The following is a 13702-nucleotide window of genomic DNA, read 5'->3' as shown; positions in this document are numbered from 1 at the left end:
GGTAATCTTTTTCCACGATTTCGACCGCTCTCTTCTGCTCGTGTAGGATATCTGGTGCGCCTCTTCGTCTTTCTATTTTCTTGCCCTGCTGCTCAGCGGCCTCTCAGCTCTCTCGGCTACCTTTTGCTCAGACACTCCAAGAGACAATATCGCGCACGCAGAGAGATGAAACATTCTTCAAGAGCGGGAGTGCCTCCGCAATGAAAGTATACTTTTCTTGGATAGAGTGGTGAATTCGTCACTTGTCACTGTTTAGCTTCTTCCCCTGGGAGATGAACAGAGGAACGCATACCGCTGTCTGAGAACCGTAATGCGGCGCTGCTCGCTACAGAGAGCAGAGTTCAAACCTAGAAAAACCGTTCAATTCCATGTTTATGGTCCGACAAGAAGATGCAGATGAAGTGCAGTAAATGAGAAGAGCTGAACCTTGGATGACCGCTGCCGTTTTCTGTCGAGAAGAGTCAGACACAGCTTCTATTTCAGCGAAGAAAAGCTGTCCCGTCCAAACCTGTGCCTTTCACGGAACGGGAGGACGCCATGAGCCACCGCACGCACAAAAAGCTCCACTACGACCTGCTTGCGTGTGAAGGCCCCACAGCTCTTACACCTAACGCTAGAAAGCGAAGTGACGTCTAATTGCTCTCTCTCGTGTCTGCTTCTCGTTTCCCTCTTGAGAAAAAAGCATCCGCTGCTTCACGGGCTCCCTTCACTGTCGCCCCCGTCCTCTCTTTTGTTTGCCTCTCTTTCCTTTACCCTTTTTCGGACGCATCCGTGACTTCCCGCCTTTTGTCTTCCTTCCTGTCGCCTGCTTCACGCGCGCAGAGGCACGGTCTTCCCGGACCGTGGTGCCTCGGGCGGCGCCCACTACATTTCCATCTTGCGTTTCTTGGGGAGCGGAACGCGGATCTTCTCCCGCTCGGTTTTTCGAGGCAATTTGACTCTGCTTCTCCGCAAAAGACAAAGCAGTCGACGGGCCAGCGTTCACATGGTCTTTCTTGGACTCGATTGTCGCCGAGAGTGAAGGACAGTCCGGCCGTGGCTGAAAGAACGATCCTAATGTGGTCGTCACTGTACATCCCAACAGCCACGGTGTCAGATTTTCAACTGGAGTCGTGGAAGAATTCGAAGCAGAAGCGGTTTTTTCACTGCCGGCGTTGTCCCCAGGCAGCCTTCGTGCGTCCCCTGACAGCGAGGCACTCGGAAGAAACTGGACTACACTCTGCGCAAAAAACAACGGGGAAGACCGAAAATCAGCTCCTGTCGGGAGACGGAAGGAAAAACATCTACAGACACCTAAGTCCTGTCTAGGAGACACCATTTTGACACATCAGTTTCCGCGGGACACGCAAACGCATGCACACCTTCACACTTCGATACACATTGGCATCCACCACCTCTGGGCGTAAAGACACACAGCACGCCTGGATAGAAATACCGTGTTGTCCCAGATATATATATATATATATATACATATATATATATATACATATATATCTATACATATATACATATATATATATATATATACATATAAATCTATACATATATACATATATATATATATGAGGTAAAAATGCACATATACGGATACGCACCGTGCAGAAAGTTATATCCTATGTAAATGTATGGGAGTCCTTACACGCATGTATGCATTTTTTCATATCTACACGAAGAGAAGGATCCCTTGTGAATCTACGTGTATCCTAACGAAAAAGAGGCTGAGAAGTGTGCAGCTCCTCGCCAGTCAGCGAGGTCCCAGCACTTAGAAGAAAGAACTGCTCTCGTGCCTGTCTGTTGCAGGACGTGCTGTATTGTCTCCTTTCGTGTCTGATTAATATTCTACGGATTTTCCGCAGGTTATTCGCAACCTTGCCACCGGGCCAGCCTTCCCATACTGGCCGGGCTCACGGCTTTATTTGTGCCGTTTGTAGACACGAAAGGCGCCTGCAACAACTCACATGAAAGAGCTTCTCCGAATCGGCGCCGGCATGTTCACGATCGTGGTGTCTCCCGTAGTCGCTCGCAGAGTAGCTCTGGAACTCGACAGCGTCTGCAGCTTCACTCTCTGCGGATGCATTCACCTTTCTGCCTCTCGGCCCCGAAGGCTCGCTCTCTTGCTCACCACCGCCTCGCCTTCTTTTTGATGTTTCTTCCTCACCCTTTACCCTCCTTTTTTTCCCTGCTGACGCGGAGGTATGCCCAATGACCGACTCTGAGGAGTATTCTGCAGCAGGTAGAAAGAAGATAGACACGCAGTCTGTCGCGTAGAAGATCCACGAACGCATTCAAAGTTGGTATTGTCTCTTTTACAAATGCTCCGTGGTCACATATGCGTGCAGATGCAAATGTGCCTCTTCATTTGTGACTCACAGACGCTTGTACAAGCACGGTTCTGTAGGTGCGTGCAAGCATGCATCAATGTAGAAATGAATAATATATATATAATATATATATAATATATATATACCAATACACACGCTCCATCCATATAGAAACGGTGAGATCCAAGAATACATGCCGTTTTAAATAGATAGATAAATAAACAAGGAGACAGATAGACAGACAGGTAGACACACAAATACACACCGGAGGATACACAAGCATATAGATAGAGATGCGTCTACATATACCGGAATATTTGGAGGTAGATTCCGAGCGATGTAAATCCTGAGTTTCGTTCAGTCGTCCGACGTTCTACCTTTTCGGTTAGCCAGAGAAGCTCTTGCGTGAGCGCGCCTAGCGTTTTTGCGTGCCTCTTCGAGTTCAGCGACGTGTTTCATCAAGAGCTCTTGGCGCTGTGTGAAGCAGTGGAGAACCATAAACGCAACACAAAAGCGACGGGAGAGTTCGACACCATCTTCGCTCAAATCCTGCATACTCCGAATGTCTCTCTTTGCTCTGCGGATCCAGTCTCATCTAGTTTCTCCCGCGTTTTTGGCCAGCCGGGGTACCCCGGGAATTAGAGTTCAGGGTTACCTGCCGCTTCATGTGCCGCCGTTCCTCTTTCTCTCGCCGAGCTTCCTGTTCCTTCGCAACTTGACGCCGCTGAGCCTTTCTCTTCGCAAATCCTTCAATGAATTCCCTGCATGCAGAGAAGGCAAAAGGATAATTTACGAAATTCTAAACTCGAGCGCACTTTTTGCGAACAGACACTGGGACAAGCACAGCACGGGTCGCCACACGCTACATGCGCTTTCTAGGAGGCAACCCCCGTTCAGACCTGAGAATCCGGCAGAGTACGGAAACGACAGAGACGTCAATCTCCTCTTCGCTGTAGCAGACAGCCCCTCGAGAGGTTCATCTTCTGATGGATTCCTAATGGTGATAATCCAAGCACAGGCCAGTCGCCGGGGCAGGCCTTCTGTGGTTGGGAGTCATTCAGGCGAATTGGAGGCCACCAAACGAGCAGGAAAACCCGGGAGATGCTTACCGTCGTTTTTTTGCATCGAAGCAAATGCCAGCACCGCCATCCGGGGCGGTCCTTCTAGCGGAGCCTCTCATTGCTTTGTGTGATGCCCGTTCCTCAGTTGTTTGCTAAGATGCCCAGGAACGAAAGCGCCTTCAGTGCATTACTGGCCCCGCAGTCGTTGTGTTTCTCCCGCGGCCCGCGACGTTTTCTTTCTTACAACTTCACAGCACTGCGAGGTGTGCCTCACTATCTTCCCCAGTGGCAGTTCGTCTTCCGTGTGTCTGCCACTAGATCCAGCATTCCTGCAAACGAAACTATGAAGTGACAACAGACCGTCCGCTCTGCAGTAACTTGCCAGCCGGGCGGCCTGTACATACACCGCAGAGAAATCCAGGAAGGCTGCGTAGAGCGCCAGCTCTTTTGTTCCTTTGGCGGGACGGGAAGGGGGCAAGATAGCAGTCATAGATACAGCCTACGGGATCTGGAGGTGGCTCCAAGACATGTTCCAAAGCCAGAGTCTCGAGGAGGTTTTGGTGACACCTCAGGGAAAGAAACTGGTGGGTAACGCAGAGTTTCTGGCAAGCCAGGGGCCTTCTCGGTCGCAGCAGCCCCGGCGACATAATTGTGGGAACGACAGCCGCCACCGAAGGACCAACAGGGATTCTTTATGAAGCCAGGAGACGCGGTTCAGCTACAGGGTTCGGCTTCCCTCGATTCATTCTCATCTAAAATTGCATTGGCTCGCGAACCCTGGCGCAATCCTTCGGCAGGCTCTCGTCGTGTTGCGACTCTTGCACCGGCAGTGTGCGGCTTGCGCGAAACAGACACGCTGTTACGCACAGGCGAAGGATTGCCATTTTTTTCTGCGTGACTCCGCAAGAGACTTTTTTCCAATTTCCTTTGATGTTTTTATCTGTCATGTCAATTCCCAAACCGTGCGATCTTCTGGCCCCGAACTTGCCTCTGTCAGCTCCCTGTCGGCACCCTTGCGTCACCATTCGGCAACGGAGACGGAGCCGTTAACGGACACAGGACCGACGAAAAGTCGGCAGACATCATCGGTGATTCTCTGCAATCCTTCGTCATTTTTCCCGAGGTTATGGCTCAGGAGAGGCATTCCTCCCTTGTTTCCCTTTGCTTTAAAGAACTGTTTGACTCCTCAGCGTATTCCTGGCAACCCAGAGAGACGGAGTGAGGCCACGTCTCCGTTCTCTGGTCGAATTCTCAAATGCGGAAGGCAACGTGAACGCACCTTGTGTGAATCCTTTGTTCTTTGTGTCATTTTCATTTGAATAGAAGCGGCCGCGAGTTTTTTGTGACTTGTCTTACCGATTGCAGTGGGTGAGGCCCCATCGTGGGCAGTCTCCGTTGCTGCATCTTGCGAACCTTGTGTTCACTTGCCGGTTGCGGGTACCTCGGATTTGAAGGCAGGTACTTCTTTTATGTGTGTCAATTTGTGTCGGTCTTTCGCGCCTCCAGAATCCTTCAGGCAGGATCTGGATGCCGGGGCTGGTGGGAGCGTTTTACTGCCCGGCTGTCTTAGGTTACTGTGTTTTCTCCGCGTTCCCTATGCGCCTCTCGGTGCATTTGTGGAAGGCGGGAGGCTAGTTTCGAGTAGATTTTTTGAGGCAAATTCAACTCATGAGGCGATTTCTGTAGTCACACGCAGCGTGAATAGTTGAGGGAGCTCGGGGAACCGGCGGTTGTATTTGTGGCGATGAGCCATGTCTCAACTGGTGTCCCGTTCTACTCGAGGTCGAAGAAAAGGTCACTGAGTTTACGTACCGCTCTAAGGGGAACCCTGCTGCGTTGCTCAGGAACTGTGGTGCTCGGTCACAATTTTTGTTTTCCTTTCTAAAGCTCGAAGAACGGGCGGCGTTTCTCAAGTGCATGTGGATCAATGTACCAATAGCCTTCTGCGTCCCGAGAGAGGCTCCGCGTTTTTTCCGTGTTGCTCGTGAAGGCGTTATTCTCGAGCAGATACCGTCTCTGTGGCTAAGTGTATTTTCAAGAGTTGTTTATTTTTTCCGACAAGATGCTGGCTGCGAAGAGAGTCGCTGTCACTCCTCGGCGGCCCGCCCCTTCCCCCTTTCGAACAGGTGCAGAGAGAGAGGCGAGGAGGAAGAACGAGATGGACCTGCAAAAGGAGGACAAGTCTGCAGAATACAGGCGAAAAAGGGAGTTAAGAGCCCGGAAACGACGGAGAAGAAAGAGGAGCGACATGTTTGGCGATATACAGCTGATAGTGTTCGCTACTAGTGCTCTGCTCATATTCACCGTCTATGTCGCCTTCCTTTATCGAGAGATGAAAGCTGAAATGCGTCTCTTTGTTCGTCGACCTTCAAGGTAGAAAGGGAGTAGACAGATTCATCAAACTACGACCGGTTTTCACGGGGAGAGTGGAGTCGCCGACCCGACGGAAAGTCAATATGAGTCAATATCAGTGGCTTGGATATGGCGCAGGCGCTATCCTACTGTCAACGAGGCAGAAAGCTTATGTGCTCTGGAAGTGACCCTCTAGATATCTGACTGGGAAATTGAAGCAATGGCGGGTGGGCACTGCCTGTGGCCGAGATGGCCGGTCGGGTCCAAAGGAAGCACGCGCATGTATACTTGCATGCGCAGTGTGCTGCGTTGTAAACACATGTCGGATTGTCTTGTGGCCTCTGGATTCGAAGAATATCGGAGTCTGTGTCCTTTTGGACTGTAGATACGGACGGCTGTATTTATGGGCGCATGCATCGGTGTAAGTGTCTAGGAGGTGCTTGTTGACCTACACTGAATTTGTGGGTTTCCCCTAATAGTGCGGGCAAGCCCACATGCCATTCTCTTCAGTTTTTTGTTGTTTTTCGCAACTTCTCACAGTGCGATGTTTCAGGCTCTTCTTCTGTCAGTTTCTGTTTTCTGTAAATATGTGTGCAGCAACCCGATAGAGACCCCGCATGTAATGTCCGGCGGACATCCCGCCGACACAAACGCGGGGAAGAGACGGACCAAGGACATCCCTGGCAAGAGCTCCGCTATCTGGCCAGGCACGAGTCTCGGCAAACCTTCCGACACGAAGAAATTCAGGGACTACCTCGAGACGGACGGCGGGGATGAAGTTGAGACCAACTCACGTGACACCCCGGTCCCGCCACAAACGAATCCGGGCAGAACTGTCAAGGCTCCCACTGGGAGTCCGAAGCGCGTAAAAAGTCCTGGCGAAATTGAAGGCGACGGTTCGTCTCGAGAGGAGGACGAAGAGGCCCCGTATACCTTCCGTGATGATCCCACAATTTTTCCATATAGGTCTTCCCTCAAAGAGCACGGCAAGAAGCAAGTCGGCGGCAGCCCGTACGGTAGGCATACGGTGAAAGCGGTCCCTGATACGCCTCCCAGCCGTGGAACGCTTCGTGACGGCGATATCCTTGAAGACGAGAAAGAAATGCCCTTCTACGGTTTCGGGAGAGATCCGGTTATCTTTCCATACAGGTCTTCCCTCAAAAAGCACGTCAAGAAGCAAGTCGTAGGCAGCCCGATCGGTGAGCAAACGGCGAAGGCGACCCCCGACGAGAAACTCATCCATGCAGAAACGACTTCCAGTGACACGCGAGACACGAATGTGGGCAAGTCCGAGCAGACGAGGACTGAACGCGAGCCTAAGAAAGCCCTCGAACCATTAAAGGATGCCACGGATGAACAGGGTGCATCTCTGCCCAAGGCGCCCCGCAAGCGCCGCGACGATCAGGGGAGTCCCGCGGGCAAAATACCGTTTATTCCCCCCAATGTTCAGCAACTTGGATTCAGCGAGTCCTCTATGCAATGGCGCCGCGAAGCAGCGGCTGCGCTGGGAATTCCAGAGTCGGATATCAATGACCGACCACTGATCACGTCTTCTCCGCTTCTAGGCAAACCAGCGGCTGTGTACAGAGTTGGGGGTGACGGCTCGTGTTTCTTCCGTGCGTTGAGCTACGCAGTGACTGGCTCCGAGGACTTCGCGTCTACGATTCGACGACGAATTGTGAGTTTTATCTTCGACGAGAATCCAGACCTCACATCGGAACACGTCCTGCCCACTGCAGATATTCAAGCGGAGCTGCGAAGAGCAACAGGGAGTTCCGGACTCTTCAGATTGAGAGCGGCTTTATGGCTTGGTTCTACACCGGTCCAAAACATGACACGCGAGCAGCTGCTTTTGGCGTACAAGAATTACATGTCCAACGCAGGGACCTTTGCGACGCATCGGGAGGTTGAAGCCGCGGCCAAACTGCTCAACTCTCGCATCTGTGTGTTTGTACCGGGGCGGCCGGGGACTCCTCAGAGAGATGCTTGGGAGATACATTCTCCGAAAGGCTTCGATGACGACCTGACAGAGAGCATGCCGGCCGTATATCTGGTGAACACGGGCCTCGTCCACTTTGACGTCGTCACCGCTGTGCTGACACCGACCAAGATGGAAAGTGTTCGGTAGCTGAGTGTTTGTTTTACGCTTGAAAAGACAGGCTTTCTGTGTACGTACCCCTGCCTGCATAGCCAGAGGTACAGACGTACCCGAGATGTGACAGGACCACCTGGCTGCATATTTGAATAATGGTCGCAGACACGTCCATATGTAGTATGTATTCTCCAAGGTCCGGCGGAAACTCTTGGGGTGTTCCAGTGTGCGAAACGGTGTTCAGGTAACTCTTTCCCTGGATCTCTTCGGTCGCGTCTGGTTGTGTGTTTTCTGCTCACGTAGTCGGTCAGAGGTGCTTTCACTTAGTTTTAAATCCCCCGCACAGTGTCGCAATAAGGGCGACCGAAAAGCAAGCTTTGATTTTAACTCGGATACGGTGCCCTTTCGGTGATCTTCGTCGTCTGGGCACTCCGTGTCTGCTTGTGAAGCTGCTCTGGACGCGGAAACGTTCATTTGCTTCACGCACAGACTTCCATGCTTTCCGGTGGACCTTGCGATATGTGTGGGAAGGAGTCACTGTAAAGCAGCGTACGCGAGCGAGTGCTGTTGCAGTGAAGGGATATCAGAAAACGAACAGACACACGGATGGACCCATGGGAAACCGTGTGGATACGTGAAGCGGTGTCCGTGCGTCAACAGTTTTGTTCAGTACGCTGTTCGGCAAAACTGACGAAAAGCGACATATCGAATTGTGTCCCAAACAGTTCAGATAAGGGGGACGGAGCATCTACTTGGGTGCAACGGTGGTCGAAATTTTTCCGTTACCATCTGTACGTTGACGCCTCAGTTCAAGGAGACCTTTGTTTGCAGTTTGTACTGTTACATTCAGGCGCGTACGGTTATAGTCGATCCCCATAGACTTTGCAAGGACAAAAGATGCTTGTCTAACCTATGTAACTGCACTATTATATAGATTCGAATGCACCTGTATGTATAGGTATGGATAGGATTCTTTCTCATGAATAGCCAAGGTGTGAACAAATTCACTCTAGGGTCAACATCGTCGTACTCGACAGTTTAAACAGGGGAGGACAGTACAAGTGTGGAATGTGGGCGCGTTCGGAAACCAGTTCTGTCTCTCAATGCGTGGCGTTACTCGGCCAGATAAGACGCCCAGGGCATGCTTCCTCTCGACACAACTGTGTCATATCTCGCTGAGATTGATATCCGCGCAGGCGGGAGAAATCAGTGTCGAGTGATGAAATATAAACCATGCTATCGGAACCCCGCGCAAATGAGCATGTATATAGTGGTACCTCACTACGATTCAACGCACGACATATTCTTTCTAGTTGTAGATGTCCATAAATCAGTATAACACCTCTGAGCTTGAATCTTCCACTGCCACTGCGGCAGCACACCATTAAGCGCAGTGTTGGTTTCTGCTACCGTGAAGACGGTGAAGTACTCCTCTGGGCCTCTACGTCCGCAGAAAAGGGTTGAATCGAACACTATCACACTCAAGGATTGGCTAAGCAGCGCCAGTACAACGGGTGTCGTGTGTTTTTTATCTCTTCGGAAAAAAGGAAATGCGAAAGCAGTGATTACATGATGCAGTCTCACTTCAGACCGTTGGCTCTTGTACAACTGTTTCTGCCCACGGCACAAAAGACGCTTTTTGTGACAGCAGAATGGATATGACCGAGGAGCCACGTCTCGTGCATGAGTTGTGTTCATAGGCAATGTTTTGCTTGCTGCCAACCCTTCCTGCATGAGTTCCTCTGTTTTGATTCTTTACAGATCTTTTCCTTCTGGAGAATGCGTCGACAGAAAGCAAGCTGAACGGAAGCATCTCCGCTTTGCAGTTTCTTCCGTCTCTTCCACGCAAAACTACAGCAGGCGCAGGCGCTGTGCAAAAGCAAGGTGACGAGGGACGGATTTCGGCTTAGGTTTTTCTCTGGTCGTCTTCCGGACCTTTCTCTGTCTAGTTCTTCGTTGCTGGGCTGTATTTAAAGCTCCACTCGACCGTCTGTCTCCACCTCACCCTGCCCCTACCCTCTCGTCCACATCTGCTGGTGCTTCCTCTGTTGTAATCACGACGACGACCCCTTGGCTCTGACCTCGGCTCTCCGCCCCTCTTCCAACTTAGTCTTCATCCATTTCGTCGAGAGCCTCTCGCGCGCGCTTGACGGCGGCACGAACCTCTTCAGACGGCAGCATCTTGAAGACTCCGCAGCTGTCTTTTCCAATCAGACCGACTTCAACTTCAACTTTCCCTTCCTTGCTGCCCTCATCGTCAACAACCAGGAAGATTTTGGTGAGAGCCTCCAGGGCCTCCTTCGTCGTCAGTGTCTCCAAGTTCAGTTTCTCGAGCTCTGTCTTTGCCGATGGGCGGCCCTTTCCTAAAGCAGTTGCCCGGTACTTGCTGCAGCACCCACTCGTTTCTACGCAGTAGAGCTCGCCTGAACACAGAAAGCGCATATAGCAGATACACAATGACACAGACACACCTTCAAACCGACGGGGTTTCCTTTTCAACATGCGATGCTTTAATTGTAACTCCTGTATAGATATGTCTTCAGGAGCACAGTCAAGTTCGTTGCCGCCACCTGTCCTGTGTTGGCGTCTGGACCAGAGGCAAGGAAAGCCAGGGCGTCGCGAAAGAGAAATGAGACATGAAAACGCAAGCACGAATAGACGAGCAGCACGGAAGCTGCAGCTTCGAAGTTAGAAATGCGAGAGTCCCGTACCCTCATCTATCGAGCAGACACGAGGCAGTCGGCATCCTGACGCATGAAACGACTTCTACAGAGCCACGAATGGTGTAGAATTCGTCCACACGTAGCATCGAGGATCTCAGATTTGAGCATCCCCATCGTGGATACCTGCGAATTCGAGAGAAACAAAATGCTAACATCCCCTCCTGCATCCAGTACACCACACTTGACCACAGTTGAATGCCTATCGGGACATCCAGAGAGACGCCAACACTGCTTTCGCGAGACGTCCAGATGTGCCTTCGCCTATGTGCGTAACTCACTACAGGCGACATTCATATTTTTCTCTTAATAGTCCATAGGTAGCTTTACTCCTCGACACTCTCGCTGAGTCCTTCTCGATCCTTCGCTTGCATCTCTGCCTGTCTCACGTACTCTTGAACTGGAGAGGCGCACCAGGTTCGCTTCTCTCCTGCTGGACCGCGCCAATGAGGACGGAGGCTCCAAACGGCCGCACACTCCAGTAGAGAGAGTAGGCATGCATGAAGAGCCCAATGCGTTCCGCCAGAACGCCGCCACTGATTTCGACTCCGAACGTCTTTTTGTATTCTTCGGCCTCTTGGCGCGCGCGCGTGACGATCTGTCGGCCGTCTGCCGCCAGCCCCGCCACTGCGATGCCTGAAGGACCACAAAAGTCAACGAAGAGAGAGGTGACGGAGACCGAACAAAGGTAGACTGTACAAGGAACATACCCTATCCCCCACACAGAATCGGCATAAAAAGTACAGATCGAAAACACGGGTCAAATGTGAGGTGCTAAAAGGAATTCCATGTAAAACCGGTGGCTGGCTACCACTCATGTCATCCCGTATCAAAACGGGATTATTGAGATTCGAGTTCTCGGTGGACAAGATACACATGGTCACAAAAGCGAGAATCCTAGGTCACGACAAAACGGAACATGTCAGTGACGCCGTGAAATAGAACCAGGGACAAGACACCAAATGAGGAAGGCAGGAGACGCAAGGATGGGCCCTAGGACGAGGGAACGGTTACTATGGTAGAGAGGGGAAAGAGACAGCGGCAAACGTAGCCAACACACAGGCACGGAAAAACACGAGCCCGGGTGGTCTGTGGCAGTTGCAGGCACCTCACTCCGCACAGAGGAATGCAGTGCCCGACGATTCAGCAGTGGAAGAAGGCTCCGAAGTGAACATATGCTGTGTTGAGTGTTTATGCATTTCCTTGAGCGCAGAGCGGGTCCGGACGCTGGAGGACCCCGGTGTCGCGTCCCGTCGTTTCTCACCGATCGTTTCTGTCACAGCGGCGATTCTTCGGAGGCAAGTAGGAAGGAGAAGCGGAGATGGCTTGGGCTTTTCGACGGCAAAAAGAATTCCATCTTGGCACACAACAGCCATGCACAGACCGCTGTTGTCTACCGCCTTGCCTGCGTACTCCACCTGAGGCACAAACGGGAACGGACAAGGCAAAGAAAGTCAAGACATGTCGCAAGACGCCACGGCCATGCGTACAGCGTTCAAAGTTCCGGTGATCAGACGCCGTTCCTCTGCACCCAGATGCCGCCACAAATGAGAACCAGCATGCGCACTCCCCCAGCCGCGGCGGACTCTCGTACTGGCAACAATAACTCGTTACGAGCGTCTTGTTCCAGTGGAAAATCCCACCAGACACGCTTCTCTCAGAAATTGACACATGCAGCCGACGTTAGCTACGCGCGGCTACGTACTGGGTAAAACGCCGGTTCCCCGTACTGCCTCTTTGAACTGTCAGGGGATAGGAATTCTTCGAAAGTCATCGCTTAGAAGACTTGGCAAAGCCCCGTTGCGAAGTCCATAATCGAATTGCTAAGTGGTATTTGGGTGAGTCCAAGGAGGGCCCTTGCGCGTGTTACACTTCGCTGTTCCGGCTCGTTGCATCCGTTTTTTCGCCGCCGCTGTGGCTTCCTCGCTTCGTACCCCTCCGTGTCTATGCTTTTTTTCGTCCCCGAGCTCACCTGGAAAACGCGTCCATCCGGAGAAAAGGTGGAGACGGAAAGGTCGTATCCAGATCCAGTACCAGCCATGGTGGAGGGAGGATCAGTGAAAGAATAAAATGGTTGTTGAGGATATCGTCAGTGTGCCGGACAGACCGCGAGTGTTTGCCACACTGCAGTTTAGCGAAGACAAGGCGATGTAGAACGAACTACCACAGACATGTAGTTCTTCGGTTTGTGTGCGAAAAAAAAGGGGCGTGAGAAACTGAGAGAAAGTGTTGCAGAACTGCGCAACGGTGTGCGGCACGAGACAATGTCCCCAGTCCTCTCTAGTTGTACTTTTGCGAAGACAGACACTGTTGCTCGCGAAAACGCTCGACAGCAGGAGTTAAAAGAGTTCCGAAACGTATGTAGACGACGAGGGGCAACACGGGCGGGAAATGACATGGAATGCTGTCAACCGGCCGCTGCAAAAGTGGGAATGTCGACTGGAGGCGACGGCCGCGGCCCTGTTTCTAACGAGGTCACTGTTCTCTAGAGAAACAGGTGGCAGCAGAGACGCAGTCCTGAAGGAGGATGCCACCGAGATCTACCAGGAAAAACGAAAATGAGAGAAAAGCCCTCCCGGGCGCAAGAAAAGACAATAACTGTGGAAGGAGACAGGCGAATAGAAGCAGAAGACGCACAAGGGCAGAAAAGTGGGTTGTCCACGCACACACACTCTCACACGAGTTTTTCCAGTCCACGTCGTACAGACTCCAAGCAACTTTCACTCTGAGAAACCATTCTTCTTCTGTGTTGTGGAAGAAGGAAGAGCTTTTTACGTGTGTTTTGTCGAGCAAGACGAGATTAATGAACACTTACATGCATGCGCGCGAAGTGGAGGATGTTCGACCTCCACCTGATGGTGCCTCTTCATCATTAGGTTACGAGTGACGAGAGCCTGGGGCACCGATAGTAGCTTTCATCTCTGCTCTCTCACACTGTTCCTGTCTGTCAAATTCTCCAGCCGATTCACACCACTTGTGCCAGCGGTACGTCTCACAGGCCACAGGCGGCAGACTCTCAGAGCGTAGGTGGAGTTTTGGCCACGCAGCTCTTTACGAGTTCACGGCAGAGTTTTGGCAAGGCAAGTAGATTAGAAAAAGGAAGATGTACAGTGCAACAAAATGGTCCAGGTTTTTTCGTCACTGTTACACTGCGTG

At 51.6% G+C, this 13702-nt stretch overlaps 3 protein-coding genes across 3 annotated transcripts; 1 reads left to right on the top strand and 2 right to left on the bottom strand.

Annotated features, from left to right (window-relative positions):
* Positions 1-252: 252 nt before the first annotated feature.
* Positions 253-4221, bottom strand: TGME49_216435 (hypothetical protein). Its single transcript, XM_018779732.1, has 5 exons — positions 3431-4221; positions 2977-3082; positions 2699-2795; positions 1959-2224; positions 253-1219 (listed from the first exon to the last, which is right to left on the bottom strand). The coding sequence occupies exons 1-5, from the start codon at positions 3499-3501 to the stop codon at positions 707-709; spliced, it is 1053 nt and encodes a 350-aa protein (XP_018635246.1). The 5' UTR covers positions 3502-4221; the 3' UTR covers positions 253-706.
* Positions 4222-4280: 59 nt separating this feature from the next.
* On the top strand, positions 4281-8679 carry TGME49_216440 (OTU family cysteine protease). Its single transcript, XM_002370913.2, has 2 exons — positions 4281-5755; positions 6332-8679. Exons 1-2 carry the CDS (start codon positions 5445-5447, stop codon positions 7860-7862), a joined length of 1842 nt encoding a protein of 613 aa, XP_002370954.1. The 5' UTR covers positions 4281-5444; the 3' UTR covers positions 7863-8679.
* A 632-nt stretch (positions 8680-9311) lies between these two features.
* On the bottom strand, positions 9312-13345 carry TGME49_216450 (peptidase, T1 family protein). The gene is made up of 4 exons (XM_002370914.2): positions 12519-13345; positions 11811-11964; positions 10940-11182; positions 9312-10249 (listed from the first exon to the last, which is right to left on the bottom strand). The coding sequence occupies exons 1-4, from the start codon at positions 12585-12587 to the stop codon at positions 9933-9935; spliced, it is 783 nt and encodes a 260-aa protein (XP_002370955.1). The 5' UTR covers positions 12588-13345; the 3' UTR covers positions 9312-9932.
* Between the last annotated feature and the right edge of the window lie 357 nt (positions 13346-13702).

Source organism: Toxoplasma gondii, chromosome XI, assembly GCF_000006565.2.
Source record: "Toxoplasma gondii ME49 chromosome XI, whole genome shotgun sequence".
NCBI classification, from domain to species: domain Eukaryota; phylum Apicomplexa; class Conoidasida; order Eucoccidiorida; family Sarcocystidae; genus Toxoplasma; species Toxoplasma gondii.
This window is presented reverse-complemented; position numbering and strand designations above follow the sequence as displayed.

Bases quoted from the DNA above. Each gene is read 5' to 3' on its own strand.
- TGME49_216440 (XM_002370913.2), top strand. From the start codon at position 5,445: ATGCTGGCTGCGAAGAGAGTCGCTGTCACTCCTCGGCGGCCCGCCCCT. The intron at 5,756-6,331 runs GTAGAAAGGGAG...ATATGTGTGCAG, and splicing joins TTTGTTCGTCGACCTTCAAG to CAACCCGATAGAGACCCCGC.
- TGME49_216435 (XM_018779732.1), bottom strand. From the start codon at position 3,501: ATGAGAGGCTCCGCTAGAAGGACCGCCCCGGATGGCGGTGCTGGCATT. The intron at 2,225-2,698 runs GTAGAACGTCGG...TACCTGCTGCAG, and splicing joins TTCTCTGGCTAACCGAAAAG to AATACTCCTCAGAGTCGGTC. The intron at 1,220-1,958 runs GTGAGTTGTTGC...TTTTTTGCGCAG, and splicing joins ATTCGGAGAAGCTCTTTCAT to AGTGTAGTCCAGTTTCTTCC.
- TGME49_216450 (XM_002370914.2), bottom strand. From the start codon at position 12,587: ATGGCTGGTACTGGATCTGGATACGACCTTTCCGTCTCCACCTTTTCT. The intron at 11,965-12,518 runs GTGAGCTCGGGG...TTTGTGCCTCAG, and splicing joins CGGATGGACGCGTTTTCCAG to GTGGAGTACGCAGGCAAGGC. The intron at 10,250-10,939 runs GTACGTGAGACA...TTCTGTGTTCAG, and splicing joins TGCGCCTCTCCAGTTCAAGA to GCGAGCTCTACTGCGTAGAA.